This window comes from Hyalella azteca, unplaced genomic scaffold (genome assembly GCF_000764305.2).
Source record: "Hyalella azteca isolate HAZT.00-mixed unplaced genomic scaffold, Hazt_2.0.2 contig15345, whole genome shotgun sequence".
Lineage (NCBI taxonomy): Eukaryota > Metazoa > Arthropoda > Malacostraca > Amphipoda > Hyalellidae > Hyalella > Hyalella azteca.
In genome coordinates, this window is record NW_025945201.1 from 4644 (window position 1) to 25390 (window position 20747).

General features: G+C 40.1%; 2 protein-coding genes across 2 annotated transcripts; both read left to right on the forward strand.

Annotated features, from left to right (window-relative positions):
* Positions 1–8073: 8073 nt before the first annotated feature.
* On the forward strand, positions 8074–12650 carry LOC108672870 (keratin, type II cytoskeletal 2 epidermal). Its single transcript, XM_018160625.2, has 9 exons — positions 8074–8134; positions 8332–8529; positions 8816–8937; positions 9139–9372; positions 9634–10298; positions 10483–10613; positions 11061–11185; positions 11464–12362; positions 12566–12650. Exons 2-8 carry the CDS (start codon positions 8334–8336, stop codon positions 11677–11679), a joined length of 1689 nt encoding a protein of 562 aa, XP_018016114.2. The 5' UTR covers positions 8074–8134; positions 8332–8333; the 3' UTR covers positions 11680–12362; positions 12566–12650.
* Positions 12651–13529: 879 nt separating this feature from the next.
* Positions 13530–20290, forward strand: LOC108672869. Its single transcript, XM_018160624.1, has 5 exons — positions 13530–13603; positions 13897–14045; positions 14708–15583; positions 15812–15986; positions 18596–20290. Exons 1-5 carry the CDS (start codon positions 13536–13538, stop codon positions 18813–18815), a joined length of 1488 nt encoding a protein of 495 aa, XP_018016113.1. The 5' UTR covers positions 13530–13535; the 3' UTR covers positions 18816–20290.
* The last annotated feature ends 457 nt before the right edge of the window (positions 20291–20747 follow it).

Below are 20747 nucleotides of genomic sequence, written 5' to 3' on the forward strand. Positions count from 1 at the left end.
GTTCATAGTTTGAATTTTGTTCGTAAAAAAATAAAAGTTCTCCATGGGTGACATTTACCACAGAAATATAAATGACTGTTTCAAAAGAAACGTTATGCCAAGTTCCAAAATGATCTGAATTTTAAAGGTAATTTAGCATTGAGACTCTTTTTGTGTAAATCGTCGTTATCGCGCAAATCTTGGTAACTAATTTGGAATTAGTTCGATGGACAATGAGTATTCCAAGGTATATTTCTCTATGAAAAATGTAAATGTATAAACGTGCATGATATAGAATTACCGAGTGCATTGCCTCAATATTGCTAATTTTACTTATATTAATTGTTAAAATTATACTACATTGTGCACCTCATTAATCGATATTGTGAAAACATTGAATTTCAACAACAAATTTTCTGCGCACTTTCTGGAAGCGACTTTGATCTAAACACTCCGTCTTGTATCATGGATACGGCCGTCGGTGTGTCTACTTAAGTGCAGCGGTAGCGATCTCACGCTCATTGCCTGTCTGATCGTCGCGCTGTGTTGTTCCTCATACTCGGCTGGTTGATCGAACGCAATTGTACCCTAAATAATATGCGTTTAAAAGTTACTTTTTAAAGACAACACTTCTAAAGAATACAGTGTCTTCGATGTAACTTATCTACAATGAATTTCTAATTCTATTTCCATATATTAAAAAAAATAATTTTTAAATTTTTTTATTATTACTATATGAAAACAAAAATTAAATTTTCAAAATTATTTATTGTGTCAATTGATTCATGCATTGTCTCCAACTTTACGCAAGTGTGTAAAATTTCATATCGATTGGACAGGTAGGAGTGTGTTAAATATCGATTATAAGATACAGTATGTAACAGACAGACAAACAACAAGAAGTGAAGTTAAGAGAGGTGTTGAAAATAATAAAAAAACGCATTTTTAACATTTCGTAATACAAATTGATAAAGTATAATGGTAAAACTCTTGTTCGGAAGAAAAAACTAAAAAAATAATTTCTAAAAATTCCTAGGGATATTTTGAAACTGCCGTCAGTCGAAGAGGTTGTAGAGGTAAGTTGAATTTATGCTCTATATATGATATTATAATAAATGTCAACTAATTTACTAGAATTGATTTTTTAAAATTAATTCTAAGAAAAATATTGTTGGTCATTAGCTGTATCAGCAGGCAGAGGGTGGAAATTTCTAAAAATGCTATGGGAGTGACATACAGGTACAATAAATTATTTTCTCCTTACTTTAATAAATGAGCTTGGTTATTGGAGATGATGATAATAATAACTTGCTGGTTACTCTGCCGTTGCATAGGATAGATAATATCTGATATCTTATAAACTGTTACATCTAATTCCGTTCCTAACGTTCAAAGGTAAATCATGATAGTTAGGCCATCCCAAACAATATTTACCTTAAAGCTACAGTTAACAACCGTTCCGGAGATTGAAGGAAATTCAATTTTTGGTTTCATGACATAAGTAAAATCTATTATTTCAATAGGAAAAAATAGAATTTCGTATTTTAACTTTTCTTCCTCCTGTTTCGTTGTAACTCAAGATTTCTTCCCTTAAAAAAATAACTATTGTCATTAAAGAATAACAACAATTTAAGAACAATAGTTATTAAAAAATAACTATTGACCAGATGCAGGAACTCGACAAAACAGGTCATGCGGATACGCGTTTGCTTAGCTGCGCCAAACAAACTTACAAACCTTCACTAATATTCATTATAATGTGCATTGAATAATAACAATTCTGGGAATTGAGAAGATTTAAGAAGTAGTCAAACACTTCGCTCTACATCCGTGGATTAATTCACTCTACATTCGATTAACGTCCCAAATGTTGTAACATTTGCAGGTTATACTTTGTTTGCGATTGCAAAAGAGATAAATTCATTTGGATTTAACTGGATTCAATTATGAATAATTAAATTAAAAAAAATAATTTTGGCATGTTTGCAATACACAATAAAGTTTATAAAAGTTTCAACATTAGAGCATAAGTTTCTGTTTCCATAAGTAAATACGGAGAAATTGTAGCTTACAATAATGCCTGTTTGTTTGCGGCATTGTGCCCATTAATTTCTTGTTCCCTTGTTCCTTATTTCTTGAATAATACACGTTTGCTTGCGGCATCGCGTTCAACAGCAAATCATCGAGTTCAGCAGCAAAACATCGCATTCAGTGTAGAAAATCGCGTTCAGTTACAACACATATCGTTCAGAAGCACACCATCACGTTCAGTTGCAACACATCACGTTCAGTGACCAAGTGTTCAGTGCAGAACGTCGCATGTAGCCTTCTAGAATCAAGTTCCGTTCATTCATCGAACGTACGAGTATAATCTTAAATGATCGTTAAGATATGTAGCGCTAAAATAGATTTAGGGTAATTTCACAATAAAAATAATATCTGCCGCCCTACACTGCGCTTGTTTCCACCCCATGCAAAAATGAATGGTCATATTGTCTAAATAGTGACACTTTTATATCCATATCACTATCAGAAAGTGGTCGTAGCACTGCATGATGCGCCCTTTTCCAGCGCCAAAAAGGAACAGCTTGACCAATGTAAGGGTAAAGAGTGTATTGCTATTCGGACAACGTGTAGCGCGTTTCTTTGAGTGTAGAGACGAGGCACTAGTTGGAGCAGTTCTAGGAACAAAGAGGCTCGTCTGCTTGACGTCGCTGAGTGTTCGTCACGTCACCAGGGGCGACGAGGCAGGGTGGAATACGTCGTCTTCGCAGACTGGCCGCTAATAGTGAACCTCTCACTTATATAGCCAGTCTTCATCGGAAATACAACAAATAAACTCAACTTGAACGTGAATAATTCTTATTAAGCCTTTTCTGATTAAGTGGTTTCTGTGCACCACCTTAATTATAGATGCATTCTATGAAAACTTAATTTTAAACGTCACCTTGAAATGCGATTGTCGGTTTTTAATTTAAGATGAGTTTTATTAATAATATAATCTTGTTCATGTAATTAAATCTATGAGTGGTATTTTAATGTAATTTGGAACATCCCATTAAAATGCAATAGTTGGCTATAATTTTAGACGAGTTTATGTATTCTGTCACATTTGATGACGTTTGGAAGACCATCGCTGTAAGGGCCACAAAAATTAAAGGCAGAATTCCCTGACTTCTTCCTCGTGTTTGCCGGCATCCAGCGCGTGAAGAAACAACCAGAAATAAGATGTTGATTCATCGACCTGTGCCACGAACCGATTAATATGGCGTTGGCATTGACATATATAAGACAACAAGTAAAGCCTAAGACTGCTTTAGTTGACGCTGTTCACCTCGCACTCCGGGCAGTAATTGCCAAGCTTTAACAAGAGGTCGTTAAGAGCGTTTGAGCTCTTGAAGAAGTTAATTCTTTGTCTCCTGATAACGTTGAAACTTCGATCAGTTAATTGATGTCGGAATCATCGGTGCTTGGCAACGCCAATTGTTTGCTAACGATTTCCAAATGAATGCACAACACGTAGCAATTTTTCCAGGAAATCTCAAGCTGCAGGGTTGGGCGATAAGATTATAACCGAGACATGGTTTCCAATACTCAAATGGATCGATGCTATAGTATACACTGTACAAGTGTCTGATTTTACAACGCATTTCTTGTTTATCCTTGAATAGCCGTTATAAAATACCGACGATGATTAATACACGTCATAAACATGTGAATAAACCTTGTGAAAAATTCTGTTTCGCTTGTGTTTGTTGTGACATTGTGCCATTATGTGTGCAGACGTATTTGACGGAAAATAAGTCATGAAATGTGTGTCTTCATATGACAGTTGCTTGTAATCAGTATTATTTACGCAGGATCCTCGTTGCCATCTTTTTATACCTAAATAAATAAAGACGTAAATATATACTAATATGGAAGAAAATGAATTATGATGAATGAATTAATTTTAATGTGAAATATTTTCGTCGCCATAGTTTTTTATCTACCCATTATGATAAACAATAAACGCAATAAACAACGTTTCCAATAATAAATGTTGTTTATACAGCAGGCAGCTGGCATGAGTGCTCCAGCAGGCAGGGCAGCGCTCCTGTGTCTGCTGGCCGTTGCGTGGGCAGCCACAGTCTCAGCGCAAGTCAAGCTCATGTGAGCATAATTGATTTGATTTGTAACTTAATATTTAAGAAAATTAATTAAATTTAAGTGGAGCGTCTGCCCCAAATTTTATCTCGGTTATTTACAGACGGATCACTTTGAAACTTGGTACACATAAGTAAAACAGAAATCTAAGACTTTTTTGTTCGTGTGAATTTTTCTAAACAAGTGAAAGAAAACGTGAAATTCTTAGAAAACTGCCAAAAAAGGGGGTACTGTAGAAATCTAGCCCTTCCTAGGATTTACAATCTACAACAACGAGACACATATAATTAGATGAATAAAGACCATATCTATGAAATGATGCATGCGTTTTTTTGTAATTTTAATTTTTGTGGATGTAGGGGCGTTTTTTGTAAATTTTTCGGAAATTTTTCAATTTTACCCCCTATAACCCCCTTTTTTGCGGGATAAATACAAACTATAACGAAATTCGAAAAACGCATGCATCAGTTTGTAGAAATCTTCTTTAAAAATCGAACGGTATATCTCTCATTGCTGTAGCTTCAAAACTCCTGGAGGAGATAGGTTTGCAGTGACAATAATTGTTAACTTTTCAGTAGAGCCCGACAAAGTCGCGCGCGCCTCGAGATAGACATTCAAAGTTGCAAGGTTGCAAGACTAGACGATATTGGAGCTCAATTTCTGTCAAGGATGATGCGAACGACGGCACGAGAACCATCCCGTACGACTGCAGGCGGATAACTGAAGCACAGCGTGTTCAGACTAGCTATTTAAGTGCGCTACCGGTAATTTCGGCCTATCTTAAATATTGAAGAACCCCATCACCCCTAACCCTTTCGCGATCTGTCGTGAACGCATAAATCAACGTACAGAGATGGTTTTGGTACCGGGAATTTTCGTGAATTTTAATCAACGCTACTAAAGGGAATTTTGAATCAACGCTAAAAATATTAATACCATATAAGCTCTTTAGCTATTGTTCCAATTACCCAAATAATTATTTTCTTTAATGTTATAAATATAACGAAGATATATGCAAACATTTATTTTTCTCTCTATGACCAATCAATTTCCGTTGTATGCAGTTGTTAACAAATTATGATAAAAATTTTAATTAAGTTACACTATGTCATCGTTAACCCGAACATTGCCTCCACCTCAGCGATGTCGTCTGTGCGTCTGGAGTCGTGAACTTTACGGCCACAGACCTGGCGGCGGCGTGCGGAGGCTCCCTAAAGGCTAAGCTGCAGGGCACGACCAACGTCACCGCAGGATCCTTCGCCATCAAGGTCTTCAAGCCCCTCACGCCCTTCGTGCTGCCCTCGGAGACCAGCGCCAGCGCCCTCGCCACCGTCACTCTTGCAGCGTCCGGTAGGACTCATGCCATATTAAATATAGCGGTCGTATTATTGGTCGTCTATTAAAAATTGAGCTAGCTGAAAACATAATAACATTTAAAAGACATAGAAATAATTATATTTTTAAGATGACATATAACTTTTGTAATAATGACTGAAAAATCATAAATTTCTGCAGTTGGAGCAATAGAAATGCCCAATAAATGAGAAAAACATATTACCAAAGAATTTAAGAAATAAGTCTAATCTCAAACGGGAGGCTATTCGGAGGCTTTGGAATTAAATTTGTGAGATGTTCAGAGCACAGGTTAAGCAGCGAGGATAGATTAGAGTACAGTCGAACTACAGACATAAACTCATTTTTTCGGAAAAATAAGCACCTGAAGTAAGGCATTGAGAATTCAAAAAACAAAATTACAAAATTCTTTCTTCTGTAGATTTGCCAAGTGCTGGACAAGTTAAAGAATTTCCGTTGACGGGAGCCTTGCCCTCCTCTACGGTGAGTTGGTCTCTGACAATAAGCAGTAAATGGTGTGTCAAAAAATATATATGTATATGTGACGTGGGATACTGACTAAAACTAATTGTCAACATTAATTAACCGTCTTTAATAATAGAAATTTCATTGAACACGTTTATTCCTGATTACTTCCAATACTGGGTTATCGGAAGCAAATGCGGTGTAGTACTTAACGTTTGACCAAATTCCTATGATGATGCGACAGTTGTGCGGCACTGCATACCTGGTGGTGGTCCTCAGCAACGGCACCAGCCTCGACCAGGAGGTCGTGTCGGGATTCATATCATGCAATGACGAAGGTCAGTAATGATCCTTGCAAATGGTGGGTGTGAATATACAGTTTTATTTCATATATCTTTTAGTGTATGGCGACATTTCCATGGTTTTAGAAAGTGCTATGTAGTAAATCTCACGGTCCAACATCCACAAATGCCCTAACAGTAGCTGGTCCGTAGCTTGCACGTGGTTCAATTCCTTGAATCTAAAGGGTTAGCATTAAACTTCCACTAGAAAAGATACCCTGACAGAAGATGTTTCATACATATTGAATTTTGTTTCGTCTCATCTAAAAGCTGTGGACCTGCAGTGGCAGTTTCCCAGCAATGGCCCATTTAGCATCGTCATCCGACCAGGCCAGACTATCGACACTAGTGAGTAATGGAATGCACGAGGAACTGTGATATTATATGTCACAGTTCCTATGTCACAGTATATGTGAAATTATATGCATAACCTTCACTCGGAACTTCATGTGCGAGGAAAGTTGTTTGCAGCATACTCTTAAATGAATTTTTACAACATATATTTAAGTTAAATGAATAGTAAATGTATGTGGAATAAAAATAACTTTAATTGATATTTAAGCTGGTGGCAAGTTAGATTTGATATATCGTCTGGAACAAAATTTGTATTCCGGCTTTCCTCAGAGATCGTGCTGAAGCTGGTCAACTCCGGTACATCAGACTTGAAGGCGCGAATGCCTCTAGACGCGCCTGAGGTGAAAGTGATTGTCGCTGGTGAGGGCACCATCCCGTACTACTTCGGCGACACCTCGAACATGTGAGTGTGATGGCACCATCCCGTACTACTTCGGCGACAGCTCGAACATGTGAGTGTGATGGCACCATCCCGTAATACTTCGGCGACAGCTCGAACGTGTGAGTGTGCATGGGGGCACCATCCCGTACTACTTCGGCGACAGCTCGAACATGTGAGTGTGATGGCACCATCCCGTACTACTTCGGCGACAGCTCGAACATGTGAGTGTGCATGGGGGCACCATCCCGTACTACTCCGGCGACAGCTCGAACATGTGAGTGTGGGGGCACCATCCCGTACTACTTCGGCGACTGCTCGAACATGTGAGTGTGATGGCACCATCCCGTACTACTTCGGCGACAGCTCGAACATGTGAGTGTGATGGCACCATCCCGTACTATACTTCGGCGATAGCTTGAACAGTGCTGCGTCAGGTCTAGGAACAGTACCGCATCAATAAGTTTCCCACTTTTGATGAAAGTAATTCTCCCGATTCAAGCCCGTTCCACTTAGTTAGTAATGCGCTTTAGTATCATTTTATTTTCCTATGAACTACCCTATTCCCAATGTTATTAATTGAAGTTGGCTTTCCTATTTCTATTTCTAACATTTTCCTCTTCGTAATAAAGTTGTTTTGGAATTGTTGGACTCCGAATATCTTTGCTCGAGGGATCCTAAATTTTCGATGCGGTCAATTTTCTACCAAATATCTTGAATTTCCTGCTACACCTTCAACCATTGCGGCGTTAATTTTGTCGGGTTGAAACTAAAGGTAGAGAGGTTCGTAGATTTATTTAACACAAGTGAGGAGGTAGATGCCGAGAATAACCTGACGTAATGGAGCTAACGTCTTACAAGTTAACGATGAGTGGTTGAGTGTCACTGGTTTTGAAATTTTTCAAATGTCATAAGACAAATTGCACAAGCGGCATCAGTTATGCCTATAATTAATTGTTGCACGTGCTTCGCTAGGACTATGGCAGAGATGTCGAGCTCTCTGATGCAGTCCATGAAGAATCAGTTCCTCGACGCCGCTCCCGAGACGATCTTCATGATGGGCACTACGCAAGGAGCCGAGCTGCTTCTCCAGCAGACGACTTATCGAAGAGTAGAGGTGAGAAACGTGGAAGCCTTCGATTAAATTCCGAAAAAAAAGAAGATTCACTTGTAACGCTTGATAAAAAGGTACGTCTGTTTGATGTAATTATTATTGAGTGGCTATATTATAATATCTGAGACTATTCACAGTTACTAAGAATGTGTGGGTAACTCCTTGTCTTGCGTAATTGGGAAACCGTGCATCTATATCAGCCATGGCTGCCGGAGCGTCAGTGAACTTAGACCTGTCGAAGCTCACCGTCTCGCAGACGGGAATCTCGGCTTCTCAATACGGCTTGCCGGGTGCCCTCATCGTCGTTGTTGACCCTCTGAACCGCACCAATGACATCGACCGCTCCAACAATGTCGCTGTACTGCTCGTAAATTTCACATCGACTGGGTCAGACATTGGTAAGTTCGTGACATAATTTAGAAATAATTTTTGTCTGTCAACGTTATTTGAAGAAAGGTTCAACTCCCTGGAAATTGTAATAATATGCGTTCTCTGGTCATAAATCGCAAATGTATAAACAAATAAATTTTCAGCGTTCTAACTGCATATCTGTTCCATGTTGGGTTTAGCGACAATTAGTATTATATATATTATGCGGAAAAACTTTTATAGGGGGCGAAATATTTTTTCACGACAAACTAACAGGTACAACATATCTTTCAGCCATTTGTTCGATGATTCTAGAATTCAGTGTTGCGGAAAACGATTGGGACTTGACGAACGCGTGCAAGGTGATGTCCAGTATTGAAGACGGGGGGAGCTCTGCCCTGTTGGTCTCTTTTCGTTCTATGCCCTACTTGTTTGACGTGAGTCTCTGCAGGCCATTGTAGGGCATAATTCTGTTTTCTGCTTGTTCGTTTTTTACATATTAGACATAATTTTTATACTTTAGATGTTTACTTTTAAACACTCTCCGTGATAAATGTTTTACATCTCCCAATGTAGTCAATAGTGGCATGACATTAGGCCGTGTCGTTTCCATAATTTATTGATTTGTCACGACCCAGGGCAAGACGTTCGCATTCAGTAAAGCTGAGAAAAAGGAGGTGACTGCGTTAATAAAGGGAAGCTTCCAGTCGGACCAGATAGCGACACGCCTGAAGGCCATGCAGCGCTGCAATGAACAGGCCTTCGCAGCCACAGGCGACGATCCAAAGGCGGCAGCACGCGACTCCCTCCTGTCAAATGTCCTTCAGCTCATCCGAGACATGCGCAGGGACCTCACCGCACTTGTAGTCAGGGTAAAATTTCTAGTCTATCCTGGTTTAAATTGGTCTTTAGTCACGTAAGTTGTCACCGAAGTTCCAATTATGAAGATCTTAGTAGGCCATTTACATCCAGAAATATCCAAAGAAAGTAAATCTTTCTGCACCCTGTTATATTGAAACTTATAACTACGCGATCAGCTTCAAAATACCCTAATATAGACCATTGACATGGAAGAATAAGCTCACCAGCTCCTTTTCGTACATGTGAGATTTTATCACTGATGAGTTCCACAGGCACATGGGAGCGCGGCTAGACTCCAGCACAATAACAGCATGGCCTTTTTAGCCGCCGCAGAAGAAGTGCTGAAGACGGCACTTGAGGGGGACCCTAAATCCCGGGCCTTCGTGATGCAGATCTTGTCCTTCAAAATGAAGTCCTACCTCTTGGACCGCAAGCACGGAGGGCATAAAGGACCAAAGGAGGGAATGGGTGGTGCGTTCGGAGAAATGGGAGGTCCTCATGGTGGAATTGGTGAAATGTTCGTAGGAATGGGTGGCTCGCAAGACGGGATGAGTGGCATGTTCGGAGGGATGGGAGGTCCAAAAGGCAGAATGGGTGATATGTCTGGAGGAATGGGTGGCTCGCAAGGCGGAATGAGTGGCATGTTCGGGAGGATGGGAGGTCCACAAGGTGGAATGGGTGGCATGTTCGGAGGGAAGGGAGGTCCACAAGGCGAAATGAGCACGAGCGGTGTTCGGCGAGGTCCGGAAGGCTCAGGAGGGAACATGAGACCGACGGATGGGACAGTATCCTCTCAACCCCCAAATTTCGACAACTCACGACCCCCTCAGAACATACTCCCCTTCGAGAGCGGAGCTTTGCGCACGAGTCTCTCGCCCATGACAGCCAACAGCGTGACCAACAACAGCGGCAACAATGCTGTATTTTCGGCATCAAGGTAACGGTATTTAGAATTTAATTTGCATTGATACCTGGTCAATTATTTTTGTTCCACGAACTCAAATTATTGTTAAATGAAAAAATAATAATTTATCTTCTCATTATTTGCACGAATAATATAAACTGCGCACAACATCAATCTTCACCTTTTAATTATTTAATTCAGTTTGGTATCACCTCAGCAACGGCGTACAGAGCTGGGGAGAGCAGTCCGACGGGAGTTTCATCTGCAAGGACGGGACACGAATAGACATGATCAAGATAAAGTGCGACGGCTTCACCGATTGTCGGGACAAATCGGATGAAGCAAGCTGTACGTATCTTGCCGTGGCGTCTTTGACTTTTAAAATTCTTCAGTGAATAATTTTTGGAAAACTTTTTAACTGAATGATAGCATTTGCCCATCTCAACACTGGTTGTGAAGTGAAAGCAGCGAAGTACATTTTGGCAAGTTCTGTCAGGTAAAAACATACACTTTCATCCGTCACTGTTCAAATCGCAATGAGCGAAATGAAAAACGCATTTGGATGAGAATAAATCTCTGGGATTGAAAAAGTTTTAAATTAACTACGGTGAAGACAATTCAACACGAAAATGACAAGGCTTCCTTAAAAAATGTGTAACATTATTTAAGTGCTAAAATTCAATATTTACCTGAGACCGTATACGCAAATTAAAGTATTAATTGTATGCTCAGTAAATGGAAATAGCTCTAAATTAAACGATATAGGTAGCTGAAATGATTCTGTCCTTAATTCAGGTACAAGAAGATTCAAAAGAGACGCTTCCATCGAGGACATGAATTCTATGGAAGACCACAACTCTACGGAAGACCTCAACTCCGTAGAGGAAACAAATTCTACGGAGAATGATAACGATGACTGGGTACATATTACGCCACTTATTTGTAATCTGTTGTTTTATTACTTAATTTCAGTGCATTTCTTTGCATGTTAGGTGTATGCTGTATGTATTATTGGATATGATGCCTAATTTGTGCTGCTATCATTTCATTCTGAAAGAGGTAGACCGGTACAGATTGGCAGTTATTGCTATGGATAATGGCACAATACTTAAACCACCAATGCTCGGAGATAATGTTAGGTAATATTTTCTGGCATATCGTGAACAACATTGCGATTATTTTTGTCTTTTCCATACAGGCTATCGGAAATTCTATTGATGACTTCGCCTCCGATGAAGATATCTCACATGCGCTAACACGTCTCATTGGATCTGCGGGAGATGACAAAGAAACAGCCGCAGCTCAAGACGAATTTCTGACGCTGCTTCAAGATATCATGAGAAAAAATGTAGCATCAAAGCCAGGATTCAACAACAATATTGAAAACAGTGTGCAGCAAAATGAAAGGAGATAAGTTATCAATCACCAGCGATGCATATTCATGGTGTGTGTGTGTGTCATTCAGGCTTCAGTCAACGTACTTAATGACAAAACAATCGTAAACCTGGAGCGATCCGAACGAAGATCGTACCAAATTAGGTTGCAATTATATCCGAAACTTTCCCTGTATCTCATTTATGAGTTTCCCCCCCTAAACGAGACGAAACATGTATGGTAACATTTAATTTCGATAATTCAGGATTGACACTTATCCTTTGTTTAGTTACGTTTGCTATTTGTTAAAATTTATATCCACCCACTTGCAGGATTCTTCCCTTCGTTTTATTGGACATATTGGTAGCGGTTTTGCAAAATTGTATTTACTTTCAGGAATGGCACTGGTCGGACTATGCCGCTGAAGCGGTCATCACAGAGCAACATGCTCCATGGAAGACACGGAGGTGGTTGTGAAGGTGGCAGAAACTTCCACTGCAATGCCAAGATGAAGGAGATGCTCGAGATGAATAAGGTCATATCGATGATGTTCACGCAGCTCGTGAATTCGGAGCCAGAGAATATGAAAGGCTTCACCTTCCTCCCTGTGACGTTGCGGCAGAGTCTCAAGACTGCCATCACGATGGTGCAGAGTCTCAGGACTGCCATCATACAAGAACCGTGGGGCAAGGCTCTGAAAAATAACTCAAGGCTACGAAATTTGTAAGCAAAGAAGTCAGTTTAAATCTAAACACCGTTGTGTCGATAGAATGTTTGTATAAATTAGATTTTTATTGCAATTTCTTATCTTAAAGTGTTCTTTTAGGAGCGTTGAAATAAGTGACCATTTTTGTAAGAAACGTAAATAGTTCACAATCGTGCACCTCATAAAAACTTGAAAATAATATTGTTGTCTGGTTCTAAAGGATGTTTGAAGTGAATAAGGGGGTGAAAATGTTGAAGGGCATCGACGAACTACAACAATTCTTGGATTATTGGAGGAAAAATGGTTCGAAGGCAAGTTACACGATTTTTTTAACAAACTAAAACATCTTTTGCTTTTAGTTTAGCTGGCTGTACATTTTAGAGAGGACGTAATTGTGGAAAAATTAATTTGAACTCGCTGCGGCAGGGAGCGTACTAGAATAGAAATTATTTTTCTGCAACTATATTCTTCTATTAATTGGACGCAAATTTTGGGTATCTGAATGCAGTGTATCAAAGTATGTTAATTATTATTCCAATTGCATTTGTGTAGCGTGATCGATCAGTATGATTCCTGTCTCTTATACACATCTAGATGTGTATAAGAGACAGGAATTACCAAGTAAGGTAAACATTACGGCGAATTAAACTCTGAATTTNGAGTGCAAACAGCGTCAGGATGCGCGACATAAAGTCTAGGGTGAGTGCAAACAGCGTCAGGATGCGCGACATAAAGTAAAGGGTGAGTGCAAACAGCGTCAGGATGCGCGACATAAAATCTAGGGTGAGTGCAAACAGTGTCAGGTTTATCGACATCAAGTCAAATAAAAAAATATATATTTTTCATACTAAATACAGAACAGAGGCTAAATAAGAAGTTATAATTGTGTAGGAATTTTAAGTAGCACTTACTGATTTTGCTCCTGAAATGAGGCCTGGGTTTTTTAAGAAGATGGATAGCAGGAATGGTCTCCGAGAGATCCGTTTATTTTATGATGTTAACAGTAATCCTCTACAAGGTACGAAAGTTAAAAGACGTAGAAGTTGATGAAATAGCATGTTCTGAAACGCACAAACCAATATGCTGTCCCAATTATCTCTAATATTACCGCTAAAGTAGGTAATTGTCTGCTCTGATTTTGAGCGTATTTTGTTCGACGCAGATGGAGATGATGAAAAAAAAACGATCGGATGAAGATGAGGTCTCTGCTCAGCGGCAAGCTCGGAACTGAGCCAACTCTGGAAGAGCGATGCATGAGGTTTGTTCCGATCACTCAACCTGAAGCGTCTTCAGGCAGGTTGTCAACCAGCATTTTACATGCATTTCAAGGGGCAACAAAATCGCGTTCAGTTAATTCTTGCACTACAGCAAATTTATTTGAGAAACTTTGAGAAACAAACTTGGGAACTTTCCCCTTCAGATGCACCCCCTCTCGCCCCTATACCCGACCAACTAACCGCACAGGAATTTTTTTAAATAAGTAAGTTTCTGTGGCGCACCCTGTACTACACTGCTAGCCCGATAATGTAAACTAAGACTGATCTTCTGCAGGTTATCAGGTGATGTGGCACAGGCGATGAACTCAGCTCAAATAACTCAGCAAGAAGTGTCGACTATCTTCGAGTCGCCCTTCGACATGATGCGGGAGGACGGGAACTCTGAGAACAGTTCTTCATCTACTCCTGTCTACTGGCGAGTTGGTGAGTTTACTTTGCTGTGTATGCATAGGTTTAGTTTACTACTTTGGTAGATGAGTTCTAGGGTAACTGAGGACTGGAGTAGAGAGGACTGGAGTAGAGAGGACTGGAGTAGAGGAGTGATGGCAGGCTGATATGAGGGCTTCTATACATATTGTCTCTAGAAACAAATATAGAATAGAATAGAAATGTTGGCACTGAAGAAATTAGCCGATGGCCTGTTGCCAATTCTTGTACTTTTCGCGACTTGATTCCACTTGGGATCCGGCCTTATGAACCCGATCTTTCCATAACTGATGAATTGATTGCGATAGCTGCTGGCCATATTGCAAGGCTCGTAAGGAGCTATGCATTTCAAGACTGAACATATGCTCCTGCATAGCTTCGTCTAGTCTGTTCTTGAAGGCATTCATACTCGGAGTGTCAACGATGGTATCAGAGAGGCTGTTCGACATGTCGGTGACTCGAAGCGAGAAGAAATGGTGTCGCATGGATGTGTTACAACGCAGTTTTCTTAGTTTATAGCCGTGGCCCCTGGTGCTGGTTCTTGTTTCAAATTTGTATTAATCAATATTAATTCTAAATAAATTTGGAATAAAAAAGGTAACCTTTACGGCATGATATCTTAAGTTGTGCCCAATTACATGAAAAATTTTTCGTCGCAGAGAACCAAGACGTGCTTCGCGGTGAGCGCTGCTTCGCAACGGGTGCCATGACTTGGTCCAAAGTGGCGGTCTGTAGCTGCAAGGAGAACGCGGCTCGCACACCTCCAGCCATGTTTGGTCCATCGCCCTTTGGGATGAATGGAAGAGGAGGAAGTGACGAGGACATGGGAGAAGGAAATGAAATTTTCGGAATGTGGGGAGGTCGACCAGGAGGAAGATTCCGCGGAATGGGAGGAGGAGGGGTGCCGAGTAGAGGAGGATTCTTTGGAAGGGGCGGAAGTCGGGACGGAGATGAAAACGGCACCGACGATGACAACAGTGGTGAATCTGGCATGATGTCCCCAAATCTCCATGGTTCCAGCAACGTTGGAGGTAGTCCAATAATATTCCCTGGTTCCCAACCTGGCTCCTCAATCGACTTGAGTACCATTAAGAACATCATCTCAAATTCGATAAGCGATCCAGACGGTTCTCTGAACCTAGACGCCCTCAAGAATATTTTCGCAAACCAAGCCTCTAGTGGATTTGACTTAGGAAGCATCTTTGGGACGGCAGGGACACAAAAATCGCCCAATATGCCTCCTCAAGCAACATCGAATACCGGGGGCTCAGTTGGGGGAAGTGAAGGAATCGATATAAACAGACTGCAGTCATTTTTTAATTCCAATGGACAACGAACTGGAGGCCAGATGTCTAATTTCAACTTTGCTCCTTTGCGCAGTGGCAATATTCGCCCTGATGCAAACCGCCCGATTAACTCAGGTGCAGGTAATCGTAATCGTTCAGATGCAGGTCGCCGTTTTGACTCAGGTGAAGACCGCCATTTTGACCGAAATGCAGGCCCCTATAACAGCTCGTATAACTCATCGAGTTTGTGTGAGTAAACGCTTCATCATACGCTATTAATGATAAATGGTTGCTTGTATTGTACTAATAGTTGCATTTCCAGGATTTTTTTTATATGTTCACAACATAGAACATTTCATTGCAAATTATTCATTAACGTTCACTGAATAATCACGTTTTTCGTCTTGAATGAAGTGAAAATCATCTTTATAAAGTGTATATTTAAGGAAGAAATACAAATATACTTGTATATTTCAGCTCACATCGAGCTGAACCACCGATCGGAAATGGAGCTGCAAGACGGAACGCAGCAGGTGACGGGTGAGGTGCTTGTGGGGCTGAAGCTCAACGGCTCATTCGACCTCGGCAGCATCTGCGCCGATAGCTGGAACAGCACTGAGGCACTAGTCGTCTGCAACGTCCTCGCCAACAGGTGCGCTCCAAGTATTATTTTGTGCAAATACATTTTTTTTATTTATTCATTTGTCTCCGTAATACAACATATGTAGTTTCGTCGGCGCTGAAAGGTGGGCCTGGTGTGGCCTGTTGCTGATTCTTATGCTTTTCGTGACTTGTTCACAGGAGATCTAAAAATTGGCCTTTGACCAGATCTTTTCAAAACTAACGTTGATTTGAAATGGCTACTAGACTTCTACCAGGCACGTAGGGTGCTAGGCATATCAAATCTGAACATATACATACTTCTCCATAGCTTCACCTTAGATTGTTCTTGAACGCGTTCATACTCGGAGCGTCAACGATGTAATAAAGGAGGCTATTCCACATATCGGTGAATCGAAGCAAGAAGTGTTGTTACGTGTATGTGTTACAACTCAGATATTTTAGTTAATGATCATGACCCCTGGCCACGGCTATAAACAAGAACCAACACGGTGTTGGTTCTTGTTTCAAATTCTGGTAATCCGTCTGAAAATTTGTACAAACCATGAGTATTCTTTTATACTCTTACTTCACTGAGGTCATGATGACGATCACCACAACGTCATTCGACTGAGTGCCGCCCAGGCCCACCCCCCTCCGGAGCGCCGAGCCGGTTTTGCCACACTCTGATCAGTTGGGACACTTCCACTGGCTTATTCCATAGATCTTCAGGCTGCAGACTGGATGGAATTTCAGCACACCCAAACAGATGTTGTGTGTTGTGGGTGTGGTTTTGACACAGAGGGCATGATGGTGTTGGGTAATTAGCCTCATCGATCTTATTGAGGTATTCTCTAAGCATTGGGCATTTCCCCGCCCTTAACCTGTCTCTTATACACATCTAGNGTCTCTTTCTCTTATTTGTTCCTTTATGCACTCCGGCAGGGGATTTATTTTTAATTTTACATTTCCTTGTGGTATGAATTTCTTGCTTGCTTTCCTTATTGCCAGTTCTATTCTCTTTGTTGCCTCTCCGATGTTATATGGTCTTCCATCGTCTACTGTTAGCATACTGTCAACATATTCTTTGTAGCAATCCCACTTTGCTTTCTTGAAATTAATATAGGTCTTCTGTTTTCTTATACTCTTTTCCTTATTGTGAGTTTGTATTTCCAGTATTATTGGGAGGTGGTCTGATGATGTTGTTGTCATCGTTTCCCATTTTGAGTATCTCTTCAGGTCTTGTGAGAGTACTGTGATATCTGGCGATGTTCGTCTTTGTGTCTGATCAAATGGTATTCTAGTAGGTGTTTCTTCATTCATCGTGGTCATATCTGAGGTGAGTAGCAGCTCTTCTATGCATATTCCTCTGGCATCTGTGATGCTGGAGTGCCAGAGAGGAGCATGCGCATTCACATCTCCTGCTAGGATGGTATCAGCTGTTAGTAGCTCTTGGATGCACTGATTTGTTCTTATTTCATCCTGATCAGCATTGATATCTCTTGGTGGTATGTATATAAATTCGCCAGCCTCAATGTTAAGTTCCTTCCGTCACTTATTTCCACTACAGATCTCTCTGCTCCATTAATATAGGTTTGGAAGTTGGTGAGCTCCCTGAATTGAAGATTGCTATGGATGTAGGTTAGCAACCCTCCTCCGCCATTTCCTTGTGGTCTGTCACACCTAACTGTTGAGTACTCTTCCAGTATTGGTGTTTTGTGCTGATCTTGAAGTTTGGTGTCCTGGATCATTATGACATGCGGTTTCTTCTTTTGCACTACTTCCTTCAGTTCCTCAAGTTTGTTTCTTATTCCGTTGATATTAAGCTGTAGTAATGTGAGGTTTATTTTCCTCTTTCCTCGCTCCTCCTCCTTGTGCTGCTGACACGTCCACTTTTCTGTGTATTGCTCTGCCTTTATTTTTGCACATCTCTCATGAACCCAATGCTGTTCTCTTGCATTGCATCTAAGTGAGCACTGTGTCCTCTTGATGATGTTATTGCAAAGGCTGCATATCCACTTTGGACCAGGATTACTCTCAATATCTTCCGCCAGCAGTAAGTATTCCCTGAGCCGGAGGATCGACGGGTCTCCAGCTCAGCGTCACCGAAAAAACGGTGTAGCCTGACTGCATCTTGTGATGCAGTAGGATGATTGCTGTGATTTGCATCCGAAGATGGTACTCCCACGACGTACACGCCACAGCATTGGGAGCTATGAGGTCACCTGAGGTCACACCACTGAGGTCACCACACAGACGTCGCTAACATAGACTTGGAAGCTTTATAAACTCTTCTCCGTGATAATTTTTTCGCTACCCTGGTCCCGTTTCTTCCATACGTGGCTAATAATTGCATATAGACTAGGTAAATAAATTTTATGATGAGTCGAAGTCCTTACTTTTGCAAAATGAAAACACAAATCCGCCTCCTGAAATTCTAGCGAAATATCGGAACGTAAAACGCTAGACAACCGTTCAATACCCTGCTTCGACTATGAACCCCCATAATAATACTTAAAAGCAGCTCGAGGACGCGAAAAGCATTTTAAAAACTTGAAAAAGCTCTACGTAGTACAAACATAACATCAATTTTTTAAAGTTCCCATTATGCTTTATTTTCCAACTGCATGGCCTGCTATTTCAAAGTACCTCTTAACCCAGGCTCAGCCGCCACGAGAAGCCACTGATGCGAGCGCAAGCGAAATCGCCCGTTAAGCCACCGAAGACGCCGATGAATAATGAGCTCAATGTCGCCATAAAGTTGGGCGGGGTGAAGTGCCAGGGCAACGAGACTGACATCATGCAGTGCATCCACTTTCCATGGGGCCCTCAAAGCTGCCCTGGCAACGTGAAGGCTACGGTGACCTGCATCTTGCGCTGATTTGAATAATAGCATTGTAGGGGGGAACCACTAGCACGTACTGGTCTTAATCGGAAGCCTACTGTACATTGCGTTGTAAATTGGCTAGTAATATGAGGTGCACAATGAAAGAATATGAAATTAATATTTTAATAGAAAAAGAACTTGAAAAATTGCATTCTAATTTGGTTCGTTTTCCGTAATGATCGTTTTCCGTCACGGATCGTTTTCCGTAAATATAAATAAATCGGCTAACCTGAATTGTACATTTGAACCCTAATACAAGATCGTTATAACTCATAAAATCACTTCCGTCGAATAACGTACCAACGTTCAATGACGAACATGTTACGTCTCCACACCGTCTTTGGTTAAAGTCCAGGGAATGCCAGGGATTCCTCTCCTAACTTGTCTTTTGGGTATCGTTCGCTGGTACTATTGTTAACTGCAGTACTTTCAATTCTGGTACAACTGATTTTCTTGCTGACTGGTTTCGAGATTCTCTCGCTGACTGGTTGCAGGTAAAAAATTTAGAGATAATAAGACGATGTAATGCGCAATGCAACATTATCACTGCACAAACCAGCTGGCATGAGGTGGATTTTGACGATTAATATGTTAAATATTCAGTACGTCAATCGGGTAGTATCCATAAATGAACAGACTTCACAACTCGAGACAACAAGAAATATTGTCGAAAAGTTAAGTTAAATATCTCATTGTCGAGTTTCAAATTAGACCTCCATGAGTATTGAGTAACTAAATTATATAGATGTATACTACAAGTTATCACCAATTACTGTATTCCTTTTTTTCTTCTTTTTTATGTTTCGTATAAGCAAATTTATTTATTGTAAAACTATACATACTCATCTAATAAGTATGCAGAAGTGTGAAATATTTAAATGCTTAGTATAATTTTCATGCAGATGAAAATCGTGCTGCCTGCTATGAGTGCAATTACTTTTCATTGTGAAATGTCAACATCTTTTTGCAATTAAGTAAATTTTATTGTAACTGTGCAACTCTATTCAGGTCAGATGGTTTTAGTTATCAGTTGGGATATTTTCACTAGCACGAAGGATATTACTTAATTGCTTCCGAAAAATGAACCTATACCTAAGTTGAACGTATAACGTCATCATACCATATCTGATTTACGGAGCCTTCACCTGACTTATCGCATGCACATTGCTACAATACCTTTGAATTGTTACAGCTTTGATTGTCATCGCAGGTGGATAGTCGAGATTGTCACAATCTGAAAAAACATTAGATTAAATTACCTCTTATTTCACAATAACTAATTACTTTTCATCGATTGTATTTTGTCTGATGTTTAGATAAACTATAACCATAGTATTACAGTATAGTGTATATATATATATACTATACTACATACTATATAGCCATAGTATAAAGTATAAACTATAACCACCAACTATTATATTAGTTAGTCGACAGTTTTGAAAATATGTGTATCCATTTCTCTTACATTTTCTCACATGGATCTTCCTTTTATTATCCGTTGTCTTTATAGCCGTTCATTATCCACTCTTTTGCGACAAAACGTTTACCTCCATCACCTAAAAAAATTGATAATATTTTAGAAAGTTGAAATGTAGTCTAAATTCATTATAATTATAGATGTAAAGTTTCAAAGAAATCTATTGTTTGAAACGAACTCCAATGTTAGAAGCCTTCCAACAGTGAAGCCTTCTAATTTATGTTATTCAGTTTTACCCACTCTCATGCAACTAGAAATTTACCAACAATTTTATACCTTAAGAAACTACGAAACGATAACCTTCTCACGAACGTTTAAAATTCGGATAATCGGCAAACTTGTAGTACCAATTAAGAAATGATACGCTAAATTCCATATCAGGTTGCTCAACTGAGAACACTGCGGATAATCTATCAAATAAAAATAAATTAACAATTGCACATAAT